Below are 25,863 nucleotides of genomic sequence, written 5' to 3' on the forward strand. Positions count from 1 at the left end.
TTGTATGTGTTTGTCGGATAAGTATGAATTAACGTTAGCATTTAACAAACTGGTTTGTGGAGCCAAACAGCGTTGTGCTTCGTTTACTTCCTTGCTACAACGTACAATTAACAATACGAACTATTACAGGAAAACACAACGACGAAAAATAAATCATACTTACAGGTTGTGGCCCGTAAACAGTTTCTGTTTTTAAAGTTGGAACTGCTCCATCTTTCAGGACTAGCCGTTGTGCGAATCCTTCATCGGAGGAGGGGTTTATGTAAATATTGGGCTTAGTGATGTCAGCAAGCCCGCAGGAATGTCGTGTAGTCCCTACTGGCCGTTTTTTGTAGTTCTTAGAAATTGATTTCTTTAAAAGCAAATATCTCCCTTTGCTTTAAACTTTGAAAGTTGTAACTTTGCAGATGTTGTTTATGCTCAAACAGCAACATACACACTAACTAAAGTTAGAAAAGTGAAATCGTGTTTTACCACCCCTTTAAATATGCTGATGTGCTGCTCAAGAAACATTTCTTATTATTATCCATGTTGAAAACAGTTGAGCTGCTTAATATTTTTGTGGAATGTTTTTTCAAGATTCTTTGATGAATAGAAAGTTTAAAAGAACAGCACAAGTCCGGATGGCTACTGATTTGGCCTACTATCTTGCTCTAATTATTATTATTTTATATTATTGCCTGCCCAATGTGCCAAAGTGATCATTTCCGAATTCGGCATTTGATAATAAATCGACAATAAATCATGAAACTGTTAGTCTTAACTAGCAACGCTATGATTGGGCTCATGTCCACGTTGCGCCTCAGCTAAACGGTTTTGAACAGAATAATCAATGAAAGAAAGATGTTTTACTATATTTGTATGAATTATAGTTTTGTTAAATCTTGGGTATTTAAGTCATTCTAAGCTTAAAAAAAATTTGATTCCGTGCAAAGAAATTTCAATGAAGTGGTTGTTTTGCAAGAGAGTTCGGTGTGGGTGGTCAGAGTACTGGCAACCTGTGAGAAGTGCCGGTACGCAAGAAAAAAAGATGGTAAGCAACAAATTAAAATATACTTTGAGCACTGTTCACAAAGCTTGTCATAAGGCATTCTGGGACTGCATAAACATGCAACGCTGCCTTAGAATGTGAAGGCAGAACAATTAATTTTGCTATCTTTTGGAACGGTTTCCGCATCAAAAGTGCTCTTAAAATGCTATCGCCGTTGGCAGCTCACTAGGTTTTTGCGATACATGTATGTAGATCTAACGTGCCTATTCCTGCACCTTTACTTCCTACTCATATAAGTAACAGAGCGAGTCTTGACTAATATTGAGTCCTGTGTGACCTAAAAAAATGAGAGACTGGGAATTGTCTCTTGTATTTATCTTCATTTGTTTCTGTGTGATCTAAATCTAATTGCCTGTGCTGGTCTCAACGGATTCTCTGCTGCTTAAACACATTACACCCACATTGATAAATCATGAACTGCACTGTCACAAGGAAATCAATTATGCTAAATAATATCCTATAACTTTTCTAACTAATTAAAGTTGCGTTGATGACTTAGGGAGCGGATTCTGCGAGGCGGATCCACAAACTCCATTTGTTTGCCTCTTCAAGTTCTCTCTGTTCCAAAGGAGAGTGTGAAGACATCAATGATACCGAAGTGACTTTCTTCTCCAGCTGACAACGACTGACAAGATCCCTTGTGGGATGTGAAGCTTTGCGAATTCTCCAGTTAAAAAACGAAGGGGGGCGTCTAACGGCAATGAAGACTCACGGAGAGCCTCTCGAGAGGGTTGTGGAGGCTCTCGATTTTTCCCACAAAGCTGTAGCTGTGACAGGCTGCCAGCCCTTCTGACAACGAGTTTCAGAAAGACACATCAGGACTGCCAATCCAGTGGACCAATAGCACCGAAGCCGCAGCACATCAACTGGCCTTCTCTTTATAGACTTGTTCTGTAAACACTGAAAAGGAACTGGGGCCATATTCACAAAGAATTTTAAGGCTAAAAGTAGCTCCTAACTGGCAAATTTAGGAGCAACTCCTAAAAATAATGGGCGTGTCACTCGTAACTTTAGGACTCCTAAATTTTTTGACTAAGAGTAATTCACAAAGCATTTTAGCCCTAAAAGTAGCACCTAAGCCTGGGACAGCTTAAAAGAAGTCGAGAGGACTCCTAACTCACTAAGACCTATTCACAAACCGCTTTTTGTGGCATTTCACGTTGCGATGTTTTGAAATGCGTATGCGGCGGCTACAGGAGCTTCCAATCGCGAGGGAACAATTTTGCATTGTAGGCATAACTAGGGATGCAATAACGCCACCAACAACAACCAAAACTAGTCTACTCATTGCATGTAAACTAATTGTAACGTTTCATTGTGAATCAAATTAAAATGTTCTTCTCTTTGCAAACGTAGGCAGAGGCATATAGTGACAGGTTCATTCAATAATGTTGCAAAGATATTGCATCAATCCATATGTTTCATTAGGCTACTAGGCTATTTGTTTTGCCTTACTCTTTATTCATTTAGACTATTTATTCAGTTATTCATCATCTTCCGTCCTTCGCACTACTTGTGTAGCGCACGCATTCTCAGACCTGTCACCTGTCACTCATCATCGTAGGGGAGGTGTTTGGAATCATTCCCGCGTTACAATCATCAGCCAATCAAGGTGGTCACTTCAGTCAAGCTCGTGCATGAGTAATGACGTCATCCATAGCAACGAAGACTCACTCTTAGTTTAGGAGTTGTCATTTTTCTTTACTAAGAGTAGGTCTGAAAGGGATTGTGAATAACTTTTAAGAGAAAACTCCTAGCTAAAATCTTTTAGTGCGATTTAGGAGTACTCCTAGTGGTAAGATAAAATGCTTTGTGAATATGGCCCCTGATCACTATAAATAGTTTTAAAGGGTGGTTGATTATGATTTCACTTTTTAAACTTTAGTTAGTGTGTAATGTTGCTGTTTGAGCATAAACAACATCTGTAAAGTTACAACACTCAAAGTTCAAAGCAAAGGGATATAAAAAAAAAAAAATTCCTGGGCCCGTATTCATAAAGATTCTAAGAATCCTCTCAGAAAACTCTTAATTTAGCTTAAAAACTTTTACGTAGGAGTCTTATAGCTTAAGAGCAATTCTGGACCGATCTGAGAGCAACTCTGAGTAAGGAAAAGACAAAAACTTTTATCTTAGTAAGGAGGCGGGGTTGACCCCGTTGCTATGTATGACACTATCTTTTGACGACTGTGATTGGTTGGTTGTCCAAGAAGGGGAAAAAAAGTGATTTTAAGTATAGGGTCTATTCTAAGCCTTCACTTTGAAATTACATGCGTAATTTTTCCTATTTGACCGTTCTCACACACACACACACACACACACACACACACACACACACACACACACACACACACACACACATTATATATATATAAATCCTTTTTTTTATTTACCATGCTGTTAATTTCCTATAAGGTATTTGCTTGGCTTAGAATGATAAAAATTGTTCCACTCTTTCCAATTACACTGATTGCTGGCATGTCTATTTAAGTGGTGGTTTGAATGTTGGTTTTAATGTATCAAACATGGAATTTTCCCAGTTGCCAAATATCGTAATGTAGTGATTACTTTCATTTCAGGCGCTATGGCATTTCTGCGCTGTGTTGGAGATATTAGCGTGTCTCTAAAAAGATCTGTCACAAACATGATCCCTGCACGATCTAATCTATAGCGTCTTATTAACTCACTGTCATCCATTGTCTGCAACACATTTCTTCTCCCTCTTCGTCTTTCTGCCATTTTCTCCTCTGCTAAAGAAACTCTTAAGCCTCTTAAAAGTCCTCGTCCGTGCTCCTAACAATTTTGACCTTAAGACCTGTTTTAAGGGTTAAGATGCTTTCTGAATTACTTTTTTCTTTACTAGGATTTTTTCTTTCATTTTAAGAGTAAACGCCCACATTTCTAAGAATTTTCTTAGAATTTTGTCACTAGGAGCTACTCTTTGCATTAAGATTCTTTATGAATACGGGCCCTGGTCCACTTTTAACACAGAACATAAGGATACCGAACCTAAATGCATAGGGATATGTTCACAACTTGATTGGTCGGCTTTTATGATGTATATTTCGAGACTGAACTTACAGAACATCCAAAACAATGTTGTGTGCTGGGCTAAATGCACTCATTGTATGTGCGTAGCCTACATATGATGGCATTTTGACCAGCTGAGAACTCGTGAAGAGCTTATAAAATGTGTAAAGGAGTCAAAAAAGGGACAGGAATCACACAATGAAGATCTGCTGCAAAGAGATGCGGTTCTGGTGCCTGTACTGAACTGTGATGGGCAACATCGCGACTATGACAAGAAAAAACATTCTGTCCTTCTTAGCATCATGTGTTTGGTTCGTTTACATGTCTTTGGTCCATGTTGCATTCATATTTCATTCGAACTGCACTAGAGTTTGTTTGGTGTGCACCAGGATTTGGATGGCAGCGTTCATACTTATTAAAATGAACATAACAGCACTAACAGAGCAATTGCACCAATCGAAACAAACATGCCAAGTGTGAATACACTTTTTTTTTTAGAAAGTTAAAATGAAAACTGAATATATAAAAATAAAAGATCATTCAAAATATTAAATTACATAATACTAAAATTATACTAAATATACTACATTCTATCAGATTTGGAATGGCATGAGGGTCATGATGACAATTTAATTTTTGGGGGGTAAACTAACCCTTTAAACAAAGCAAGAAGTTAAATATTCATGAAACAAAAAGGTGAGGGAAATTTCAGCATTCGCTTAGCAACATCTCTATTGAAATCTATTGTGATTGGAGTCTCCCGTGAGGAGCAATACTGTATATGTGAGTTGAAGTGACACATTTCAAATCATTCATTTTCAGTAGAGGTTCTATCTATTTTCTATTCTATTCTCACAACAGACAATGGCCTTGTGATATGGTCACTGGATTTAATGAACGATATCCCATGAATGATTCCACTAGACTACATTTCTTTCGATAAATCCTCAACCACATCCCTCTACCGGCCTTTTTTTATTATTTTTTATTTTACTTTCCTCACTTATAATCACAATTAACATCACTAACTGTGGGATTTTTTTTTTTAACTAAGACACAAATGGAATGCAAGGTGCAACTAAATAATATCCAGCAGATACAAGAAATATGTCAATGCAAGGTGAAGGTCGCATGGCCTCCTCATCAAAAAGGACAAAAGTGGAAAAAAAAGAGTTGTACAACAAGGAATCTACCCTAAAATAATCCTCTTTGCTATCCTGATCTTGTATGACTTTACTAATATAAAAACCTTGATGTGTGACACATCGGAACCTGATGGAATGAGAGGCTATAACAGAGAAATGATAGCTGAAGCCGGCGATCCGTCTGACATCTTTGACACCATAGCTTGCAAAGCAGATCTAAAGTGAAATGTTCATTCTGTCATCTGAGATGCTTGATAAGATTGCACGTTAATGACATATCAACCAGAAGACCAGATTGACTGCCAGACATTTCTAGGTGTTTTAGAGATTAAAGGATCAATCTCCATTACAGATCTGTGCCCGAGGAAAGGAGTGCAGACATTTGCGTTTTTATCATCAGTAATACACTACATCATTTCTGTCCACCTTATACCTGAAAACACTTTTTGTGAAAACAATCTTTTGACCAATGATGTCACAGAAATACGCAAAAGCATAGCATAGCACACATATCCTCTGCAGACTAAAGCAGGGTGCACACCGTACGATGTTAGCCATTATTTGGCCGTCTGAGGCAAATTTTGCAAATCCTAAAAGATTCCTCTTATCCTAGGCTAAAATCCGCAGTCTTTGATCGCTAGATTGACATGTTCGCCGACGGTAAATAAATGATCACTGTGATAAAATTTTACCTCAGATGAAATTCTGGCAGTGTCAGAAGATTTGACACACAGTCCTGCAGTGTGACTTCTCCTACGCCAACCGTCAAATCAAATACCAATAGAAGCGCAGAAACTAATGACGCAATTAGTGCGACAACAAGAAACCACCGCTTTCTCCAACCACATCATCTTTTTTTTTTTTTTTTTACATTAACACTAGAGATTTTTTTCTTTGCTAGACATCATTTCAATCGCGCATGTAATGCAGCTCATAGTAACCGAACGTGTCACGGATTAATAATGTAAAACTCTGTATGAGTTTTCGTGCGTGCGCCCGTTTTTTAAATTTTTTTTGTGCTGTCTGACATTAATGACAACTGAGATCCTACAGTGTGACATGGCTTACAATGGGGGTCATGTTCATACATTCTGACAAGCAAAGCGATGGGTTTGTGTAAGAAAAATATCCATATTTAAAACTTTATAAACTACAATCACTGGCTTCCGGCAATGGCCATATGCACATTCTTACAAAAACCCATCGCTTCGCTTCAGAAGGCATGTATCAACTCACTGGGGTCGTATGGATTACTTTTAAGATGGATGGATGTACTTTTTGGAGCTTCAAAACTCCACACTATTCAAAAGGGGAAAATTGAGGGGACACTAAAGGGGACACTATTCAATGCTATTACAAAGCTGGGAAGAGCCAGGATATTATTTATTATAACTCGGCTGAAAGAAGAAAGTCAAATAGACCTAGGATGGCTTGAGGGTGAGTAAATTATGGGATAATTTTCATTTTTGGGTAGCGATAATCTTTGGCCTGCAATTATAGACCGTTGTTACATGACCAGTGGCTTGAAGTGCCTATATAAAAGCTTGCACTGACACTGAACTGACGCAGCTGATGATAAACAGAAATCAAAATAAAAGTAGGGGTCTCCTCTGCTGACGTGGAACCATAAGAGTTTTCAGGATAAAAATCATTATTTTTTTTTATTTTTATTTTTTTTTACATTTTTTTATTTATATATATATAAAAATAAAGAGCTCCATGGATCTAGTAATCAAGTGTATTAAGTTAATTGGGTACAGTATTTGAAACTTTAATACGTAACATATTTGCTCGCTATTTCTACACACATGAATAGACAATGGACTATTTAATAAATTATTATTAGCTGAAATGAAGGAGGCAAAGATGGGAAAATAGAGGGTAGAGGGAAAAACTACTGTATATGCAAGAATGCTAAGATGCTTAGATGGACACATTTGTGAGAAAAATCTGCCTGGACACATTTGTGAAAAAATCAAGCCGAGAGATCTCATAAAAAGCCAAGTGTCACACAATCATAACAGACAGATATGCATTTGTATGCACTAGATTTGGTATTTGTTCAAAGGTTACATGCAATTTGTAGGATGGTTTGTATTTATTTGTGAAGTATTATCTTGGCTCATTTATTTATATTTGTAAAACACAATACATATTTGTTACTCCACTGCATTTTCACTCAAACTGACCTTTGTACTTGCACATTGCTTTCTGTTTGTTTGCGAGTCAAGTTTTCCTTTGCAAACCAGATCGAGTTTGTTTGCGAGTCGAGTTTTCCTTTGCGAAGTAGATTGAGTTTGTTTGCAAAATGCTGGATTTGTTAATTTAATTATGGCACATAATTCGCTCCATATATGTATCCGGTTGCTAAGGTGTTCTGAGTGGTTGTCACTGCGTTGTCATGCAGTTGCTAAGGTGTTCTGAGTGGTCGTTAGTGCGTTTCTATGTGGTTGTGGGGGCATTCTGATTGATTGTTATTGCGTTGCTACGTATGTGGTTGCTAAGGTGTTCTGAGTAGTTGTTATTGTGTTGCTATGCAGTTGCTGGGATGCTCTGAGTGGTTGTTATTGCATTGCTATGCAGTTACTGGGGTGTTCTGTGTGGTTGTCAGTGTGTTGCTACGTATGCAGTTGCTAAGGTGTTCTGAGTGGATGTTGATGCAATGCTATGCGTTTGCTTGTATGTTCTGAATGGTTGTCATTATGTTGCTATGGGGTTGCTGAAGTGTTCTGAGTGATTGTTAATGCATTGACATGCGGTTGCTGGTATCTTGATATCTTACACTCAAAAACAGCTAGATGGAGTGCAACAGGATGGAAAAAAATGAAATTCTTAAAGTTGGCAAGCCATCTTAAAAACAAAACAAATTGATGCACCATCCCTTAACTCTTTCCAAGCCATTGACATTTTTCTGGCAATCCATGTTTTCAGTGTTATATAGGGAGTGCTGTTATGCATCTTCTGAAAGAGTACAGAATCCCCAAATCCAAAATTAAGCGAAGAAGCTTAGAAGATTGCTTACGCACATGTAAGCTACTGCGATCATCAAACATTCAACAGCATTTAAATCAAAACTGCCTAATGTTACCGAATGAAGTGTCGAACCCATAAAGAGATATAGGACTGCCCAACCTTTGGGGGTGTTGATGGACTCGATTTACCCGATCTATGTGTAGCCAAGTCAGTAGGGGGCGCTGCTGAGGGTATCTGTAGAGGGTGTAATTTCCCTTTAAAGGGTTAGTTCACCCAAAAATGAAAATTCTGTCAGTAATTACTCACCCTCATGTTGTTCCAACCGCGTAAGACCTTCGTTCATCTTCGGAAGATAAATTAAGATATTTTTGATGAAATCTGAGTGCTGGATCACTTCTCCATAGGCTGCTAGGTGACCGAAACTTGCTGGCCCAGAAAAGTTATTAAAGAGATCGTTAATATAGTCCAAGTGACTACAGTGGCTTAATCTTAAGTATATCAAGCGACGAGAATACTTTTTGTGCGCAAAAACAAACAAAAATAACGACTTTATTCCACTATTCATTTCCTTCTCTCTGGGCCTCGTAGTGTTTTTGCGCTGCGCGTCTGTGTTGCACGTCAACACGCATCACACACATGACCAGCGTCGGCCAATAGTGAGCCTACGTGGTGACGTGCAACACAGACGCGCTGCGCAAAAACACTACGTGAACCAACTAGAGGCCCAGAGAGAAGGAAATGAATAGTGGAATAAAGTCGTTATTTTTGTTTGTTTTTGCGCACAAAAAGTATTTTCGTCGCTTGATATACTTAAGATTGAGCCACTGTAGTCACTTGGACTATATTAACGATCTCTTTAATAACTTTTCTGGGCCAGCAAGTTTCGGTCACCTAGCAGCCTATGGAGAAGTGATCCAGCACTCAGATTTCATCAAAAATATCTTAATTTGTGTTCCGAAGATGAATGAAGGTCTTACGCGGTTGGAACAACATGAGGGTGAGTAATTACTGACAGAATTTTCATTTTTGGGTGAACTAACCCTTTAAATATGCCATTTCCTATGAGTGGAATGGTTGCGGTGCCTGAATTGTTTGGCATGGTCGCTGGAAGAACAAGCTCTGGTAGGTTTATTTTAATAGTGTTATGAGAAGAGTGTTTTAAGGCTCATTTATGATGTTTTGTGATCATCTTGATGTGTTTTTTTAGTGACTATGTTGATTCAAATGGTCCAGGTGTGTGTAATCAAGTTGTTGTCTTTATGTAGTTGATTTGTTTTGACGTGTGGTCTAAATGCCCTAATGCTGGTAAGGTTTGACTGGATGAGTGGTGGACACTGAGTTACCATTGCAGCACATTGCACGTGAGTGTCTGCATGTTATCAAATCAGGTTGTTTTATTGTAGGAAATGATCAGTGAAATACCCTTTTGTATGTATTAAAACAAATGACTCTATTGTAGAAAAGTTGCTTTACAGGCCCTTACGTTGGCTATGTTGAGCGGGATGAGCGATGGATACGAAAGACTCTTGTACTTCCTGTGGCTTTTGAAATCAAGGCAACTAAGGTATTTATTCTTATTGATGTAATGCTGGAATAGCTAGCATATTTTAACATTGTTGATTTGTATTAAATATATGGACAGTGGTTTCTTGGAACTGTTATGATGTGGTGCTAGTTTTCAATGTTATGTTTAGATATAATAATTAGTTGTTTTAATGAGTGTATTTTTGCTTTATTTACTATTGTCTTTTCTTTGTAGAGTTTGATTTGCCTTGTGCAACTGATCACTGTTTTCCCTGCCTTTATTTATTTATTTTTATTTATGGTTTTGTGATTTATCTTTATTTCTTTGTTTTTCTGGCCCAGACATTAATTGGTTGTATTTATATTTTTCATAAGGTTTATTTTGTGAATTAAAGCTAGGTCATTATTTACATGTTCCATTATTGAAACTAAGGGGGGAAGATACTCACTTTGATTCACCAAGTGTGGTGTGGAAAGAGTTTTGTGTGTAATTGTGCATTAAGTTTGCTGTGTAGGAGATTTGATTTATTTTGGGGTTATTGTATTTTTTTTATTGGTTGTGTATATTTTCTTTTTGAAGTTTTGTCTCCCTCCATAGTTACTTGTATTGCCATCCTGTGCTAAGTAAGTTTGGCCAGCTTTTGAGTGGAATCAAATGAGACCAGAATTCATGCATTTAATAAAAACTATGCTTTGATTTGATCGTTACTTTTGCCTTAAGTTTATTAATTTAATTGGATAGCCTAGCGATAGTGATTTGGGATCTCCTACCCAACCAAAATTGGAGTGGCGTAGTCAAGAGCAGTTACAAGCACCCCTATTGCCCCATCACATATATTTTGATCATCATTCTGGATCTGATCTGAACAAAGCCTTTGACAAATGCGATTTTCTCAGCTTTTTGTTCAAAATGTTGCTTACCTACATTCAAGTGTTGTTAAAAAATGCATGAAGCTAGAATAGTTTTTTCACCCTGTTCTTTTGCTGTATTTAATGTTCAGATATTCACACAACAAAATATTCTGTGGGCCATTAAAGTTTTGTGAAAATGATAAAAAATGCTGGCACTGAGGCAAAGAGTTAAAATATCAAAACTAGAAAAGTACAAAAGGAAAAAAGAAAGAAAGATACTATAAAAATCTAGATAGTTAATCTCACTAGGCAAACTGACCCCAAAACTCAGTCCAAGCCCTGTATCCAGCTCTAGAAAGGATTTTAATGTAGACCCAACTGTGACTCTGAAATACTGATAAAAGAACCAATACATGCCTCTCCTGACCTAATGCTAATGCAGGTTGATGATCTGCAACATATTCCTTAAAAAAAAAGCCACTTTTAAATTCATGAACAACACTTAGTAAAATGCTTACAGAGCTTAGATATAAACAGAAAACACTGATACCCAAGCTGATGGATTATACATTGCAAAAGAAGTACAAAATCAGATGTTACCTTTGAAAGGTCACCCACTTCCAAATAGAAACAGATGATGAAGACATTCCAGGCAACCCACAGCACCAACCAAACCGCATACTGTAAAAGAGACAAGAACATGGTGTTTGAAAGATCCATTTCAACCTCAGACCCCCAATAACCACCTAACCAAATAAACATTTGCATTTGCGTGATTAATTGGCATAAGTGGGATATTTTCTCTGTAATTAATTCTCCGATGCGTGTTCCTTAAAACATTCTGCCTCCACAAATCTAGAATCTGCCAAAGAGGCGATATGGGCAGGCGATGCATTTCACGGTGGAAGCAAGAGCCCTGTGTGGGAGTTTGTGAGGGTGGCTCGTTCCCCGGTTCATGAGTTAACGCTTATCGAAATAGCGGGATGTGATTATAAAACGATGAAACATATTCCCCAGCAAAATTGTAGCCGTCGCAGGGGGGTGTCTCTGAAAATGAAGTAAATTTTTGTTAAATAAACACAGGTCTCATCCCGTTTCACATCATTAGGGAATGCCGCAAACTGCTATTATGTTAAACGAATTTGTTCAAAAGATGAGAGTAGAGCGGAGCGCTGAATTTGCTCATGAGCATTAGCAGCTCGTAGCATGTTTTTACTGATTAAAATGTGAGAGGTATGCCGCGTGAGAACTAAGAGGTCTGTTAGGCAGGCAGTGAAATAACACTTATCTGATCCAATTCAAAGTGAGACAGGTGAGTACAAATGAAATACTGAGCGAGGGGAAATGCAAAATCAATCTGAATTACCTGATGGGACTTGAGCGGAAAAACTCGGCCTTTAACGCTTGAAAATGAGCAGTTAGCGACATGCATTTCGAGTAGCTCCCCAAAAGCGGCTCTAATAGATAAATCAATATGGACTTAGCTTTGATAAAAATGGGCATGTGCAAAGACACTTCAACCTCCTGTTACAGATGTACTACCTCTCTGCTAGGATTGTGCACCATTCAGAAATGAACTAAGAATGCCTGCTAAATTTTAATTCAATGCCTGGATTTACAGTTTTTCTCAGTCGCTTTGGTGCATTTCTCACATCACTATTTACATTTGCACAACAGTTAGTTCAACCTCCACAACATTTAGTCATTTGTGCACATCATAGTAGCAGTTTCTCATTCCTTCCAACAAATTGCAAATGCTTTTGGACATGCATCAATTGCTTTCATACAACTCTCTGCTGTTTTATAACATTATCATTTGCTTATGTCATGTCAGTCAAAATGAACTATACTTGTGAATGCTGAATAGTCATTCCATATAAAACTAATAGTCCTCATTTCATTGCTTGAGTCATTACATACAAAAATGTTGAACTAGTTGTCAAAATCTGTCAAGAAAATTTTACACATTTTTTTTAAAATCTTTTTTTCCCCTGAAAATGTCTCCTAAATTGAACAATTTCTCTCGGGTGAATCTCAGATTTCACTGATGAGGAACGTCTGGATGTGCATGCATGATTACAGTACTATGTATGTTGTATGTTCATGTTTGTTGTAAATAAGGGTGTATTTTTTCTTTTGCACAATGCCGTGAACAAATTAGAATTGCAAAGAGCATATGCAGTAAAAATGTGAAACATACATATTCAGTGTCTTGTACTCAGTTACCTCACTAAATACAGTAATGTGTAACTTTACTGTATTTTTAAAATGGCTGTGCAAATAGTATATAGTGCTGTCTTGAGCATTTTCAGGTAGTGTCACCAAGATCTGACTTTTTTGCATTGGAAAACATTTACAGAGTAAACTGTCATAATGAAAACATGACAAAGCCATTTGACTATCTTGTTCATAAACAATGGTGTCAGGACTTTTCATCTTGATGACACTGACACTTTCATTGACATGAATACTTGCTTTTGAGGAATGAGCTATCCATTCTGAGCAAGTGACACGCTTTTGCAGGTTATCAACTAGGTTTTGCAGTTTGTACTAATTGTTTTGAGAACTGCATTAACTGTTGTGCAAATGTAAATAGTGATGTGAGAAATGCACCAAAGCGACTAAGAAAAACTGTAAACTGAGCTACATCATGCAGAATTTGAATGCAAGAAATTCATATCACTAATTTTTAAAGGGATACTCCACCGTTTTTTCATATTAAACTATGTTATTCCCTTAACTAAGACGAGTTGATACATACCTCTCTCGTCTCAGTGCGTGCACTCAATCGCTCTGTCTTGCGGCAAAACTTTGTTAGCACTTAGCTTAGCCCAGTTCATGCAACAAAACGTTGCGTTTTTCTAAGCGTGTAAAATGGATAACTATATTATATGGCGGAATACCATAGCAAGTGCCTGTAAGCACTTCGACTTGGCGCAGTAATATCTTCACTAGAGGGAGCGGGGGCCGGTGAGAGGATTTTTCACGAGTGAAGATATTACTGCGCCAAGTCGAAGTGCTTACAAGCACTTGCTATGGTATTCCGCCATACAATATAGTTATCCATTTTACACGCTTAGAAAAGCGCAACGTTTTGTTTTGTGTCACCGTCCTAGGTCGAGTTACACTACGCGAGTAACTGTATTTAAATAGGGAAAACGTGGAGGTGTTTGGTAGCTTCTCTGCTTGGCCCATATTGAATGAACTGGGCTAAGCTAAGTGCTAACAAAGTTTTGCCGCAAGACAGAGCGATTGAGTGCACGCACTGAGACGAGAGAGGTATGTATCAACTCGTCTTAGTTAAGGGAATAACATAGTTTAATATGAAAAAACGGTGGAGTATCCCTTTAACTAGAAAAGCAAAGATAGTCAGACTTTGTATGTTGGTGTGTTAAAGTCTCTGTTTTGAAAAATTAAAGTTTTAAAAGCTTTCAACTGTGCAAGTGTTTATGCAGACAGAACTATAGATAGATAGATAGATAGATAGATAGCTAGATAGATAGATAGCTAGATGGCTAGCTTTCTTTTCCTGTCATTCCCATTCAACTCCCTATGGGGTGTGACCAATTCTGTTGAAATCCCAACTCATCAAGATCCTCTCTACCAGTGTTAGGCAAGCTACTCAAAATTATAGCTAGCTAAGATACCAATCCAGCACTCTACCGATAAATTAGCATAGCTATGCTGAAAGCTATTATTTAGAGAAGATAGCTAGTTAGCTACAAGCTACATGTCTTACTACATTTAAGCTACTTCATATTTTTTAATGAGCATGGAATAATATAAATAGTCATATAATTTGATCTAATTCATTTGCTAATTGGTTGGTTTCTCCACAACCAACAAATGGACACCCATTTGATTATAAAAAAATTATATATAATTGTCAGGAAAAATGTAATTTGTAATGTTAAAAATTAGTTTGTCGATGCTACCCAGCAATAAAAAAAAAAAAAAAAAAAAAAAAAAACTTTGATAATGAAAAGCTAAATGACTTAAAAACTAACAATACTGAGAAAAATAGTTAAACTAGTTGTAACAACGCTACTGCTCAACACATCTTAAGTGCAAACAATCCTGGGCAGCCCTTTATTAAGTCTTACACATGATTTGTTGCTGAATCTAGTCATTATGATTTTAAAGCTGACCTTGTACAAGAGGGTTGACTCACTCGGGTCAACCCTTGCAATGTAGCTGTTCTTTATTTACAGATTTGCAGTTATATGCAAAGAATCGTGAGCGCCTCAGGCTAGGGGCAAAGATCAACACATCATGATGGTCTTCCAACTAGAATGTGGTTGATGTATCTCCTGTCTTCCATGCTCTGCTGTATAAGAAGGAGCCTCCTCCGCATGTTAGAGCAGGAGGGGGTCTAGACGGAGCAATTGACTTCAATTAAGTCTCATAATCCTGCTTGATATCTCTAACACGCATTTGAGTTGATCCGGAGGGAGGAGGTTATGAACGCGTTCTTGACGAGGGCTGTTTCAGCCTAACCTTTCCCCACAAACAGAGCGCAACAGACCGTTGAGACTCGGAGACGGGAGGAATTTTGCCATCTTGAAATCTGACGTGTTGTCAGGACATTAGATACAGAAGATGTGGGCATGTAGTGGAACCTCATTTGGCCATTTGCCAGCCACTGGAACGTGCCAAGTTGAATTAGAATAAAAATGTATCTGGCCTGACAGCATCCCCAAAACAGATATAAGCAAGAGTAATGTTCGAATGTGAGCAATTTATCTCTGTAGGAGACTCTCTCTCCATCTCTCTGGCCAGCCACTGCTCCTTGACTGAAAAATTGAGCATTGTTTATTCCAAAGGGAGACACATAACACTAAAAAAGGCAATCTGTTTCATCTCAACTGGGTGACATGGTCCGAGTCACATTTGAGTCAATGACCCGGTCCGTCAGTACATTGATATCTCTCTGTTACACTGGCCAGGGTGTTAAATGTCCGTTGTACCTGACTGTAGAGAAAAGCTGTCACAACATGCGGTCTAATCTCATCCGTGCTGAACAACTGTTTCTTCCACAATACCATATATTAGGTATAACATGCTTGATGGACTGGATACAAAAATAATGAATGCGTAAAACTGTCTAACACCATGTCTACACTGGATGCGAGTGGCCAACATAATCTATTATAATCAGCGATTCTGTCTACACTGGATGCAGCGTGATGCAATGAGTCATCGACTGTAAATTGATGCCCCAGAAATCTTCGCTCCCAGTGTAGACACGGTGTAAGGGTGTTTCACATGATTAATTTGATTCAGAACCAGATGCATTTTCTCCCTTAATTGGTTTGGGCATAACACAGTAATCACTCAAATCTGCACCAAAAAGTTGGACCAAAACTACCATAAGGAATACAAAATAAGAGAAAGAAAGCTACAATAAATCCATTGAGCTTTAGTTATAAAAACATTCTGACCAATGAAGGGACAATTTGCTCACATCTCTGCTGAAAAAACAAATCTTAAAACCAGCCTAAATCAGTTTGCTGGTCTCTCAGGCTGGTCTTTTGCCTTGTTTTACACCGGTTTTGAGCACTTCTCAGCTGGTCAGATGCATCCCCATCACTTTTGCCAGGGTCAATATTGTCCCTATCACTTTTTGAAACATCTCGTGGTATGAATGTACCTAATACAAAAGAAACATCTCCAGTTGATCATCAATTCGTTCGTTTGTGTTAAATAAGAGGTGATCTGGAATGTGTTGTTTTTGAAAACATGCCGAGTTCCCGTTGCCGCTGTTATCAGTGGCAGAAGGCAACAGTGTTCTCCTGGTTGCGGAGACTCTCTATTTGTTCCAGTGAATTCACAAAACATGAAACATGAACATTAAACATAAGTTCTATGTCAATAAATTAAACTCAATGTACTACTGATATTGATTACTGGACATCGTAATGTTAATTTTACGATGTTGTTAATGTTAATTTTAATTGTTATGTTAATTTTGGACAAAAATACAGATTGTGATTTAAAACATCTAAGGATTCCCTCCCTTAGTTTGTTAGGGAATACAGACTGTCCATACTCAATGTGAAACTGCTGCAAACAACAATCAGAACATATTTTGGGCCAGATTTACTAAACAGGGCAAATTATTGTCAGAGTGCAATTCCCATGGGCGGCGCTAGGGAGGGGCTAGCAGGTGCTTCAGCACCCCCAAGAAAGACCAAAGCACCCCGATAGCACCCCCAAAAATAATTTCTGGAAGCAATTATATTCAGGCTGTATTTTACTTTTCTTGTTATTTCGAGATATTAAGTCATTATTTCAACATATCTCATTATTTAGACATAATAAGTAGTTATGCACGCGTGTCACCGGATTTACAAATGCACATCTTGCTTGTTGCACGCACACATATAATGTCGAAATAACAAGATATTATGTTGAAATAACATTATTAATAATAATAAATCTTTAAGAATATTTGATTGAATTCTGAATGTTGTGCTTGTTCAATTTAATAAAATTAAAACTTGAATTGTGATAATTAAAATAATTGAATATTAAATATTGAGTGGCAAAGTTTTGCTTATTAATAGTATTTATATTATGATAAGATGGTTTGCGCTGCTGCAAGCTGTTAGTAAATCTTGCCCTTGATGTTAAAGAGCATATGTGGAGCTGGATTTTGGACCAATGAGATTTCAAAGTGGGTGAGACTAGCCAATAAAACAAGACTGAAACCAAACGACTGTCAAAATGTCCTGTTGCTCATCACGGTTGCAAAATGTTAGGACAAAAACGTATTATGGAACAGATTTGCCTGGCTAGGACTAAAAGTGGGACAGTTTTATGACACCAGTGGTATTAATACAAAAAAATGACAGCATAACCTGCAGGGGTGAAAAAGAATATGTCACAAACAGAATATGAAAATATATGTAAACTCACCATGGTCACATATCGCGGTCTGAACTGTACTGTTCCAAAGAGTCCTAGAATCACTGTGATGATGTGGACAAAGTTTGTGAGGATTGGAGCCCACTGGTATCCAAGGAAATCAAATATCTGTCGCTCCAAGATGCTGATCTGGAAACGAGAAATAGAGGAAAAAGACACTGCTTTACAAAGCAAAAACAAAGACAATATATTGACATACAAGCATTTATTAGCATAAAGGCGTAAACAGATTTTGTTTTATGATGACACTCTGATGCCAGCTGGAAGGCAGGGTGAGATGACGGACCGCCAGGCCACATGTGAGAGCACACAGCCTACAGGAAGCCAGAGGAATACCCCTGCCACACAGGCGATTAATTAGGACAGAGACGTGCCGCTCTCTGGAGTCAAACCCCCACCCTTCCACAAACACCAGAGTTGACTTGGAAATTAAAGCTGGCAAGTCCAGCCTCGCAGCTCTGGGTGCTCCAATCTCAGCCACTGATTGGACATGACACTGATGTCAATACCACAAGCTATGGCACTTCCAAAAGCGGACCAGTACAGGGTCATGGTTTTATCCCCAAAGGACCTACAAGCAGCCAGCCTCATAAAGCTAATGCTAATAGAACCCGTGTCTCCAGCTGCATTCACCAACAGGCACGAGAAGCCTTTAACAACCTCAGATGCTCAAGGTCTTTACTGGAAAGGAAACCAAGCAAAAATCTCACCATTGAATCATCTGCTTTGCCGCATGATGTAACAGAGGAAAGTAATGGGCATAGCTTCAAGATGAAGGTTGTAAATGCAGCCGCTGAAAACACGAATGTCATTGTGACCTCAATAGATTCATTTAACAAACAGCTTCTCAAGTGAACATCAATAGAGGCCTCAGAGGATTCAATAGCAGCATGAATATCAAATGACTTAAAGTTGCACATACATGCTCTATATGAGTGTTTCCTACTGGATGATGTTTTTACAGCGGGGAGACCCTGTTCAACCCTGCAGTCCATCCAGCGGATAAAATATATCAGTTTTTGTGAGAAAAACAATTGAAGATTTACTTCATTATTGGAATTACAAAATGAATCATGGTTAATTTAAAGGGGTCTTTTGACATATAAGGGGCAGTTCACACAGAACACGTTTTCATGACCCCTTTAATATAACAACATTCCTAGTTTCTATTAATAAAACAAAGTTTAAAAAAATCTTAGTCAAAAGGGAACCAATGTCTTAAACTACACGTTGTCATATGAGCAGTAATATTACCAATTTGAGTTTCACAAACAGTTCTTGCTTTGACAGATATGAATAAAAACAAAGTCCCGTGGTTCAGTAAGCGAATCAGAAGTTAATTCAGTAACCGCTCTAGCAGATTTAGTGATTCATTCAGTGAAGCATTTGTAGGACTCACAGCTTATTAAAATATAATTTGCAATGGCGTGTAGATTGCATGACAGTGAAGGAAACACTGTTCTTTGTAATTGAGCAGTAGTTCATGCTATAAATCTATCAACAGTAGACAAAGCTAAGGAGTTCATAAATCCGTGCATCTTGTCCATGCAGTTCTGCCCAGTGAGGACCAGTTTGTGACCCCCCCCCCCTCCACCCCCTGGTCTCCCCAAGGGACGTGTCTTCTTTTGTCTGGGTGTTTCCTTTGAGCTTCTGCTAGCATACATCTGGTGAGCGTGTCTGTCCCAAACACTTAAGTCTTCGATCATAATGAAAGGTATTATCCTGACAACACCAAGCAACACCAGCGCACTTCACACAGCACACGTTTTTTGATTAAGAATCGTCACAGCTCTGGGGTGCAGATGAGATTAGTTTTGTGTCAGAATAAAAGTAGTTCCCTTTCCAAATTCCACCCACTTTATTATTTTTTTTTTTTCCACAATTATGTTTGCCTTCCCATTCAGCCTTCAGTGGCATGGTGTGTTTTTATGAATCATGGCATGTGATTTCCCCCTGCACTAGCTCTTGTTTATTTTCACTGTCCTCCATATTTCCTCTATGAAACAGATGGATGAAAAGACAAATGCATTACCATCTGTTTTCTTAAAGGAATAGTTCATAAAAGAAACTTCTGTCATTATTTACTCACCGTGATTTTGTTCCAAACATATAAACTTTCTGAAACACAAAAGACTGTTTATGAAGAATTATTCTGGTAGCTCTTTTTTATGAAATTACAATGCATGGGAACTCAGGTTTTCAATCTTCTAAAAAGCACACCAAATCACCACTTCAAAACAACTTGTGCACTATATTTCAAGTCACACAATATCATTGTGATGAACAGACCAGAAATTAAGATGTACTGTAACTCGGTTGAAATGTTGACATCTGATCTAGCTCTCCTTTGAACGTTTATAAGAGTTTATGAGAGAAGTAGCGATTTGTAATAAAATCATCAATCAGTCAAATATTTCCAATAAATAGACAGATTTTGTTAGCAAACCCGGTCTGAGTGATTTGTTCATGAATTGGACTGAACAGATTCTCAAGTTCAACTCAATAACCCCATAGAGTCAGAGGGAATAACAGTTCGCTAGAGGGAAAGATTATTAGTAAATAATTACTCAAATCTTAAAAAGAAAATTTCATATGCAGAAAAAGGGACGAGGCCTGATTGACTTGCATTAGTTGTTGAAACTCGCAATTATGGTAAGGGGCGTGACATTTCCAAAACATATTCCAAGCAGTTGACCAATCACAACACACTGGTCTAGTCAACCAATCAGAGCACATTGCACTTTTTCGGAAGGAGGGGTTTCATAGAGGCAAGAACTAAACAGGGGTGCGTTTCCCAAAAGCATCGTTAGTCAACTATGTTCGCAAGTTCTGTCGTTACCAGCATAGTTTAACGAGTCAGTATTTCCTGAAACCATCGTTCAAACGAACATTCGCATGTTTGCATGACATGTGGAATTAATAAATCCTTATCTTGAGCAAAATAAACAAGCTGACATTCAGTACAACCTGTGTCTTTTATTTAGAATACATACAAATGTAATTTGCGTCTTTTAGTTTGTCAAGAGATTTAAAGCATAGTTTTTGAAGAGTGCGCATGTGCGAACGTGCTTTACTATAAGAATAAGCCTATGATTGAATCTGGAAATAAAGCAAAATAACTGAGAAAAATAAGAAATAGTCCTCAGATGCCATGTCTGTAATTTATAGCAAAACATCTAGCATTAATTCGATCTCAAACAGATTCATTAAAAGAAGTTATTACTCCACCACGTGCGTGACGTCATAAACCAACATGGTTAAACGACCACTTTGCGACAATACGGTTTCGGGAAACAGTCGTGACTAGCTAGTTGATTTCTTCAACGATACATCTTAACTATGGTAGTTAAGCAGCGAGTTGTGTCGTTGTTCGGGAAACGCACCCCAGAGCGTTACTGACAGTGTGGGAAGAGAGGTGCTGCAACAATGTAAAATATGTAAACAATAATCAGTTTTTTAACATTCAAGCATGAAACCCTTTTCTAGTAGACCCGTTTTTAAGTCTCATGGTCTAATTTTGATACCTTGAATCGCACTTTTGCTGCTTTTTGATGCATGAAAGCATCAGTTTTCATGATAGCATGGAAAAGAGCGACCAGTACAATTCTTCAAACGTTCTGCTTTTGTGTTCCTGTGAAGAACGATAGTACAAGTTTGAAAAAACTTCAGGATGAATACATAATGACATACAATACAAGAATTTGGGCTGGAGTACTTGTTTAATAGGTTGTTTTCCATTATCCACCCACAAAACTTGAGCCAGAGAGCATGATAGCACCACGTTCGATCCATAATACCTTCATTATCAAAGGCTCTTCCAATGAGCCATGCATCACACCAATTCTCAGAAGCACTGTTCGCCTATTGTTATGCAGCAACTACAAGCACACAGAAAAAAAGAAAAACGATTGATTTACCCGACTCAGTGGTTACATTGCTTTAGTGAAGTCTTAAAACTACCACCATCCCTGAAATCAACTAATAAACCACAATGCCATGGTGTTGAAGGGAGACCATATGTGTAACATTGGCAGTCGGTTTTGATTTCTGTTCTTGTTTGTGTCTGGTTATCTGTTTATTAGTTCAGTTTAGTCTTCCTCTGCCCCAGCCTGTTTGTTTCTATGGTTACATATTGATTAGTTAGTTCTATTCAGGTGTGTCTCGTCATCTTGTTAGCTCTCCGGTTTGTATGTGTATTTAAGCCCAGTGTCTATTTCAGTCTTTGTCAGTTTTAAACATTGTACTATGTTGGTTGTTCCGTTCCCGAGTCTTGTTCTTGAGTCTGTATTTGTGAAGCTTTGAGTTTATTTAATAAAAGACTGCTGCACATGGATCCTGCTTCCTCCTTTGCTTCAACCAACGTGACAATATGTCAGCACAAAATACAATCTGCCCTGTCTGCGAATAGGTTGCAAAATGCAAATATGGCTAATTATGTTATATTCTGTTGTTTGGTGAAAGATGGTGTGTTGACAATGTCTTTTAAAACACGTATTAATGGAACTTTCATTCATAGTTCTCTTCTGTCAGGCTTTTGTAGACACCTGCGCTTATTGACAGAATTCCCAAAAGAGCCCTGGCATTAATATGCATGTCCAATGGGGGAAAAAACCTAAAGGGATTTTATGGGGAGGATGCAAGCTCTTGTCTGAGGTGTGGGCCGGGATCACCATTAATGTGGTCCCTGGGCCCCCTTTCATATAAACAGTGATGTAAACAGCATTGTAGGGCAGCTGTGCTCTGAATGAGATTTATCAAGTCATTTTTATACATGAGAAATTAGATCCATAAATATGAGAAGAAAATCCATTAATGTTCAGAAGATAGGCCTTAAAAGATGAAGTGCAAAATCACTGACTAAACACAACAAAAAAGAGAGCAAACATTCAGTACTTCAGTATGCAAAAAAATCATAACACTCATACTAAGGCTCTAAAATTACATTCAAAGCCACTGAAACACTGATATATAAAACCAATAAAAAGTCTGAGGCCGGTAAAATTTTACACGTTTTTGAAAGAAGTCTCTTATGCTCACCAAGGCTACATTTATTTTATCACAATTACAGAAAATATTGCGAAATATAATTACAATTTAAAATAACTGTTTTCTATTTTAGTATATTTTAAAATGTAATTAATTTCAATGATGACAAAGCTGCATTTTCAGCAGCCGTTAGTGTCACATGATCCTTCAGAAATCATTCTAATATGCTGATTTGCTGCTCAACATATCTTATAATTAGCAATGTTGAATGCAGTAGTGCTGCTTAATATTCTTGTGAAAACCATACTTTGTCTAAGATTCTTTGACTAGATTTTTTTTTGTAACAATGTTAAAGTCTTTATTGTCACTTTTAATCAATTAAATGTATCCTTGCTGAATAAAAATATTAATTTCTTTCAATAGAAAAAATCTTACTGACCACAACTTTTGAACAATGTGTTTTCAAAATTACTACAATTTACATCGACTCATTTGGGAGACACTTATATAACTTGTATGTGGGAATGTACACCAGTATGTCAGAATTGAACCCACGACCTTTCTGGCACCATGCTCTATCAGTTATGAGAACACTTCTTCAAGCCATTAAAGTGGTAAACAACTTACAGTTAGCATAATGAACGGTATTACTTGGTGTAAGAATTGTTTACTACAATTCTAAATATTAATAAATGCAATTATTTATTGAACACACTGCTATTGCTGTAATTTTAGAGAAAAAATAAGCCACTTAAGACCATTAGCTACGTTTTACCACGGTCGAGGGGATTTTTGTCTTGTTTTTTTAAATACCCCTTAACCATGGTAAATTGACAACAAGAAGTGAGAGTGTCAAGCTAAAAGCATCACTAAACCAATTCAGTAATGAATATCGAATGCAAAGGTCAGCGTAATCAATTCCTGTAATGATATTTTCCCTTCCTTATGCGCACATAATGTTTTCTCATGATTATTACTTGGCAGCAGAAGCATCCCATTAGCGATTAGCCTGCTATAGCGCACGCTTTCAGTCTGTGATTGAGATTAAAGTTCATTCTCCCTGTGACAAAGCCGAATCTCATTCTCCCAACCTTGTGCTTTCGCTCGCCTCTCTCCCACTCAGTTTCTCTCTGCCTTTCGTCCCATTTATATATTTCTTTCGGTGCGAAGGGAGACGAGCAGCCTTTAATCAGAAAGACAAAAGCCAATCAATCAGTAGGGGCAGGTTGAATAGATAGCTTCACCCGCATTTAAAAGAGGCTGGCCGAGTTATAGCGTTTCCCAGCATTAGCGCCACAGAGCATTAACTACAGATCGAGCATGGGCTAATGAAGAAAGCTCCCATGAAGCACGGCAGAGGGAAGACGCATCTTGGCCTGCCTCCATTGTCCGTCAGTAATCCAATTTCATCTGCTGCTGCCACCAGTGATTTTAATGTTGCTCTGCAGAGATGAGACTGCAAAAATAACAGCAGAATTTAATGGTTAACTAATCTATGACACATTCACTTGGAGTAAGGCTGGGGGTTTTGAGGTATGGAGACATTTAAAGATTGAGATATTGCAAATTGTATTTACACTAAATGTGAGGTCACCAAGTACAAACCCTCAGTTGGTGTGCTGCGTACTTAGCCTGGCAAGCCAGACCTACATCAAGATGTTAGGTCTGGAAACTCACCATAGACGCGGTTTAATCCGAGGGGCGGGATAAACGGCTGTCTTTCAAATTCCCTCTGCACGCAATAGGACAGCGCTTAAACCAACCAGAGCGTTTTCCCAACAGCGGAGCTTAGTTGATAGATGCAACTCTTGCCATATCTGGCCGGCAAAACGACGAACACATCTTCCTTTTTTTAAGAATGACTTAAGTGCCGTTCTTTGCTCTTTTCTCAAAGAAAAACTTAACTCCAAGTCCTCCAGAGTCGCAGCCAAAGCCGATTCGAAAGACCTTTGTTCTCCATCAGCAGCCGTCATTCTTTGTTTTCAAGTGGCAGCCGTCGCAACTCTGTCGTCATATGTTAAGCCCGCCCCCGCCTACTCTATACACGACGTGATTGGCCTGACCCAATTTAGGTTTTTGCAGCTAGAAGGTCTATTGAGAGTTGCTAGACCCACCTGGCTGCGAAATACATTTTGCTGCCGCTAGGGTGCGTCTAGATTTCTAGGCTACTGCGTACTAGAAATCCTTTGACTATGCAACATCAGAGGAACCAGCCAAACATTACAATGGGCGAGATTGTTCATGAACACAAAATTCAAGAGGTCTTCGCTTCAGGCAGTAAAGAGAGTGACAATTGTTTTTCCAAAAGCACTGTGTCTCATTTACTTAGAAACAGTGTATTTGGATAAAGTGCAACTCAGCACCGCACATAAACCTGCTTCTCTGAATGGACTTTATGTACTACAGAAAAAGACAGATTATGATTGCAAATGAATATGGTGCATTTTCTTAAAGATCTATTTCTTTCAATTGCCTCAAAGAAGATTCTCAGGGCCAACTACTGTAAATAAATAATTAAAAGCTATCAAAGAGCATTTGAAACCACCTACAAACTTATCTTTGTACAGTTATATGAAGAAATCTAAACTACACAATGACAATTAGACACATTCAAGGACCCCTGCTGTTCTCCCCTGTGTTTTATGTACAATGGCCATGTTAATGCAACAATTCAAGTGGGCGTTTCAATGAAATATTCATATATTCTAAATGAAGGAATGAAATCGGCTTTGTTTGAAAATAACTGCATTCTTTCAGGAAGGAAGGAAGGAAGGAAAACCATTATTTCACTTTTTTTTAATGTATTTTAAAATTTAATTTATTCCTGTGATGGCAAAGCTGAATTTTCATCATTAGTCCAGTCTTCAGTGTCACATAATACTTCAGAATTCATTCTAATACGCTGATTAGATCCTCAAGAAACATTTTTTTTTTTAATTATTATTTTCTTTTTTTTAAAGTTTTACTGACCCTAAATGTTTAAAGGATAGTGTATATACACATGGGACCAGACATCAGTTCAATCCTACATTAAATGCAGCATGTTGCTACAATTTACATTTAGAAAGGAAGAAAAAAACATTAATTCATTGTGGTCTAAAAAAAGAAAGAAGGTCATACGGCATTAGAACAACACCAGGGTGAGTAAATGATTACTTCATTTTCATAATAGGGTGAACTATCCCTTTAATTAAAAGGGGGAAATCTATGGTATGGCATGAAAGAGCAAAGGAAGGAAAAAGACTCATGAAGGAATTTCAGCTGGAAGCGTTTTAAATGCAGAATGAAAGAGGTGATGGTAGTTAAGAGCTGTGTTCCTCCACTACTGACTACAGTGACAGGAAGCCATCAGTTTTAGGTGATGTACATCATTATGCA

At 37.9% G+C, this 25,863-nt stretch overlaps 1 protein-coding gene across 3 annotated transcripts in view; it reads right to left on the reverse strand.

Moving 5' to 3' along the window:
- nkain2 (sodium/potassium transporting ATPase interacting 2) overlaps positions 1-25,863 on the reverse strand; it is a gene marked incomplete at its 3' end in the record, with an annotated part of 167,416 nt that overhangs the window by 96,168 nt on the left and 45,385 nt on the right. For 2 of the 3 annotated variants that reach the window (XM_084090533.1, XM_084090534.1), the window contains exons 2-3: positions 17,491-17,628; positions 11,173-11,253 (exon numbers count right to left, since the gene is read on the reverse strand). In XM_084090533.1, coding sequence (XP_083946659.1) covers positions 11,173-11,253; positions 17,491-17,628 — 219 coding nt within the window. Of the gene's footprint in view, positions 1-11,172; positions 11,254-11,938; positions 12,008-17,490; positions 17,629-25,863 lie in introns of those variants that run through there. The other variant, XM_084090535.1, reaches the window with a different exon arrangement.

Source organism: Abramis brama, assembly GCF_963993115.1.
Source record: "Abramis brama genome assembly, chromosome: 18".
NCBI classification, from domain to species: Eukaryota; Metazoa; Chordata; class Actinopteri; order Cypriniformes; family Leuciscidae; genus Abramis; species Abramis brama.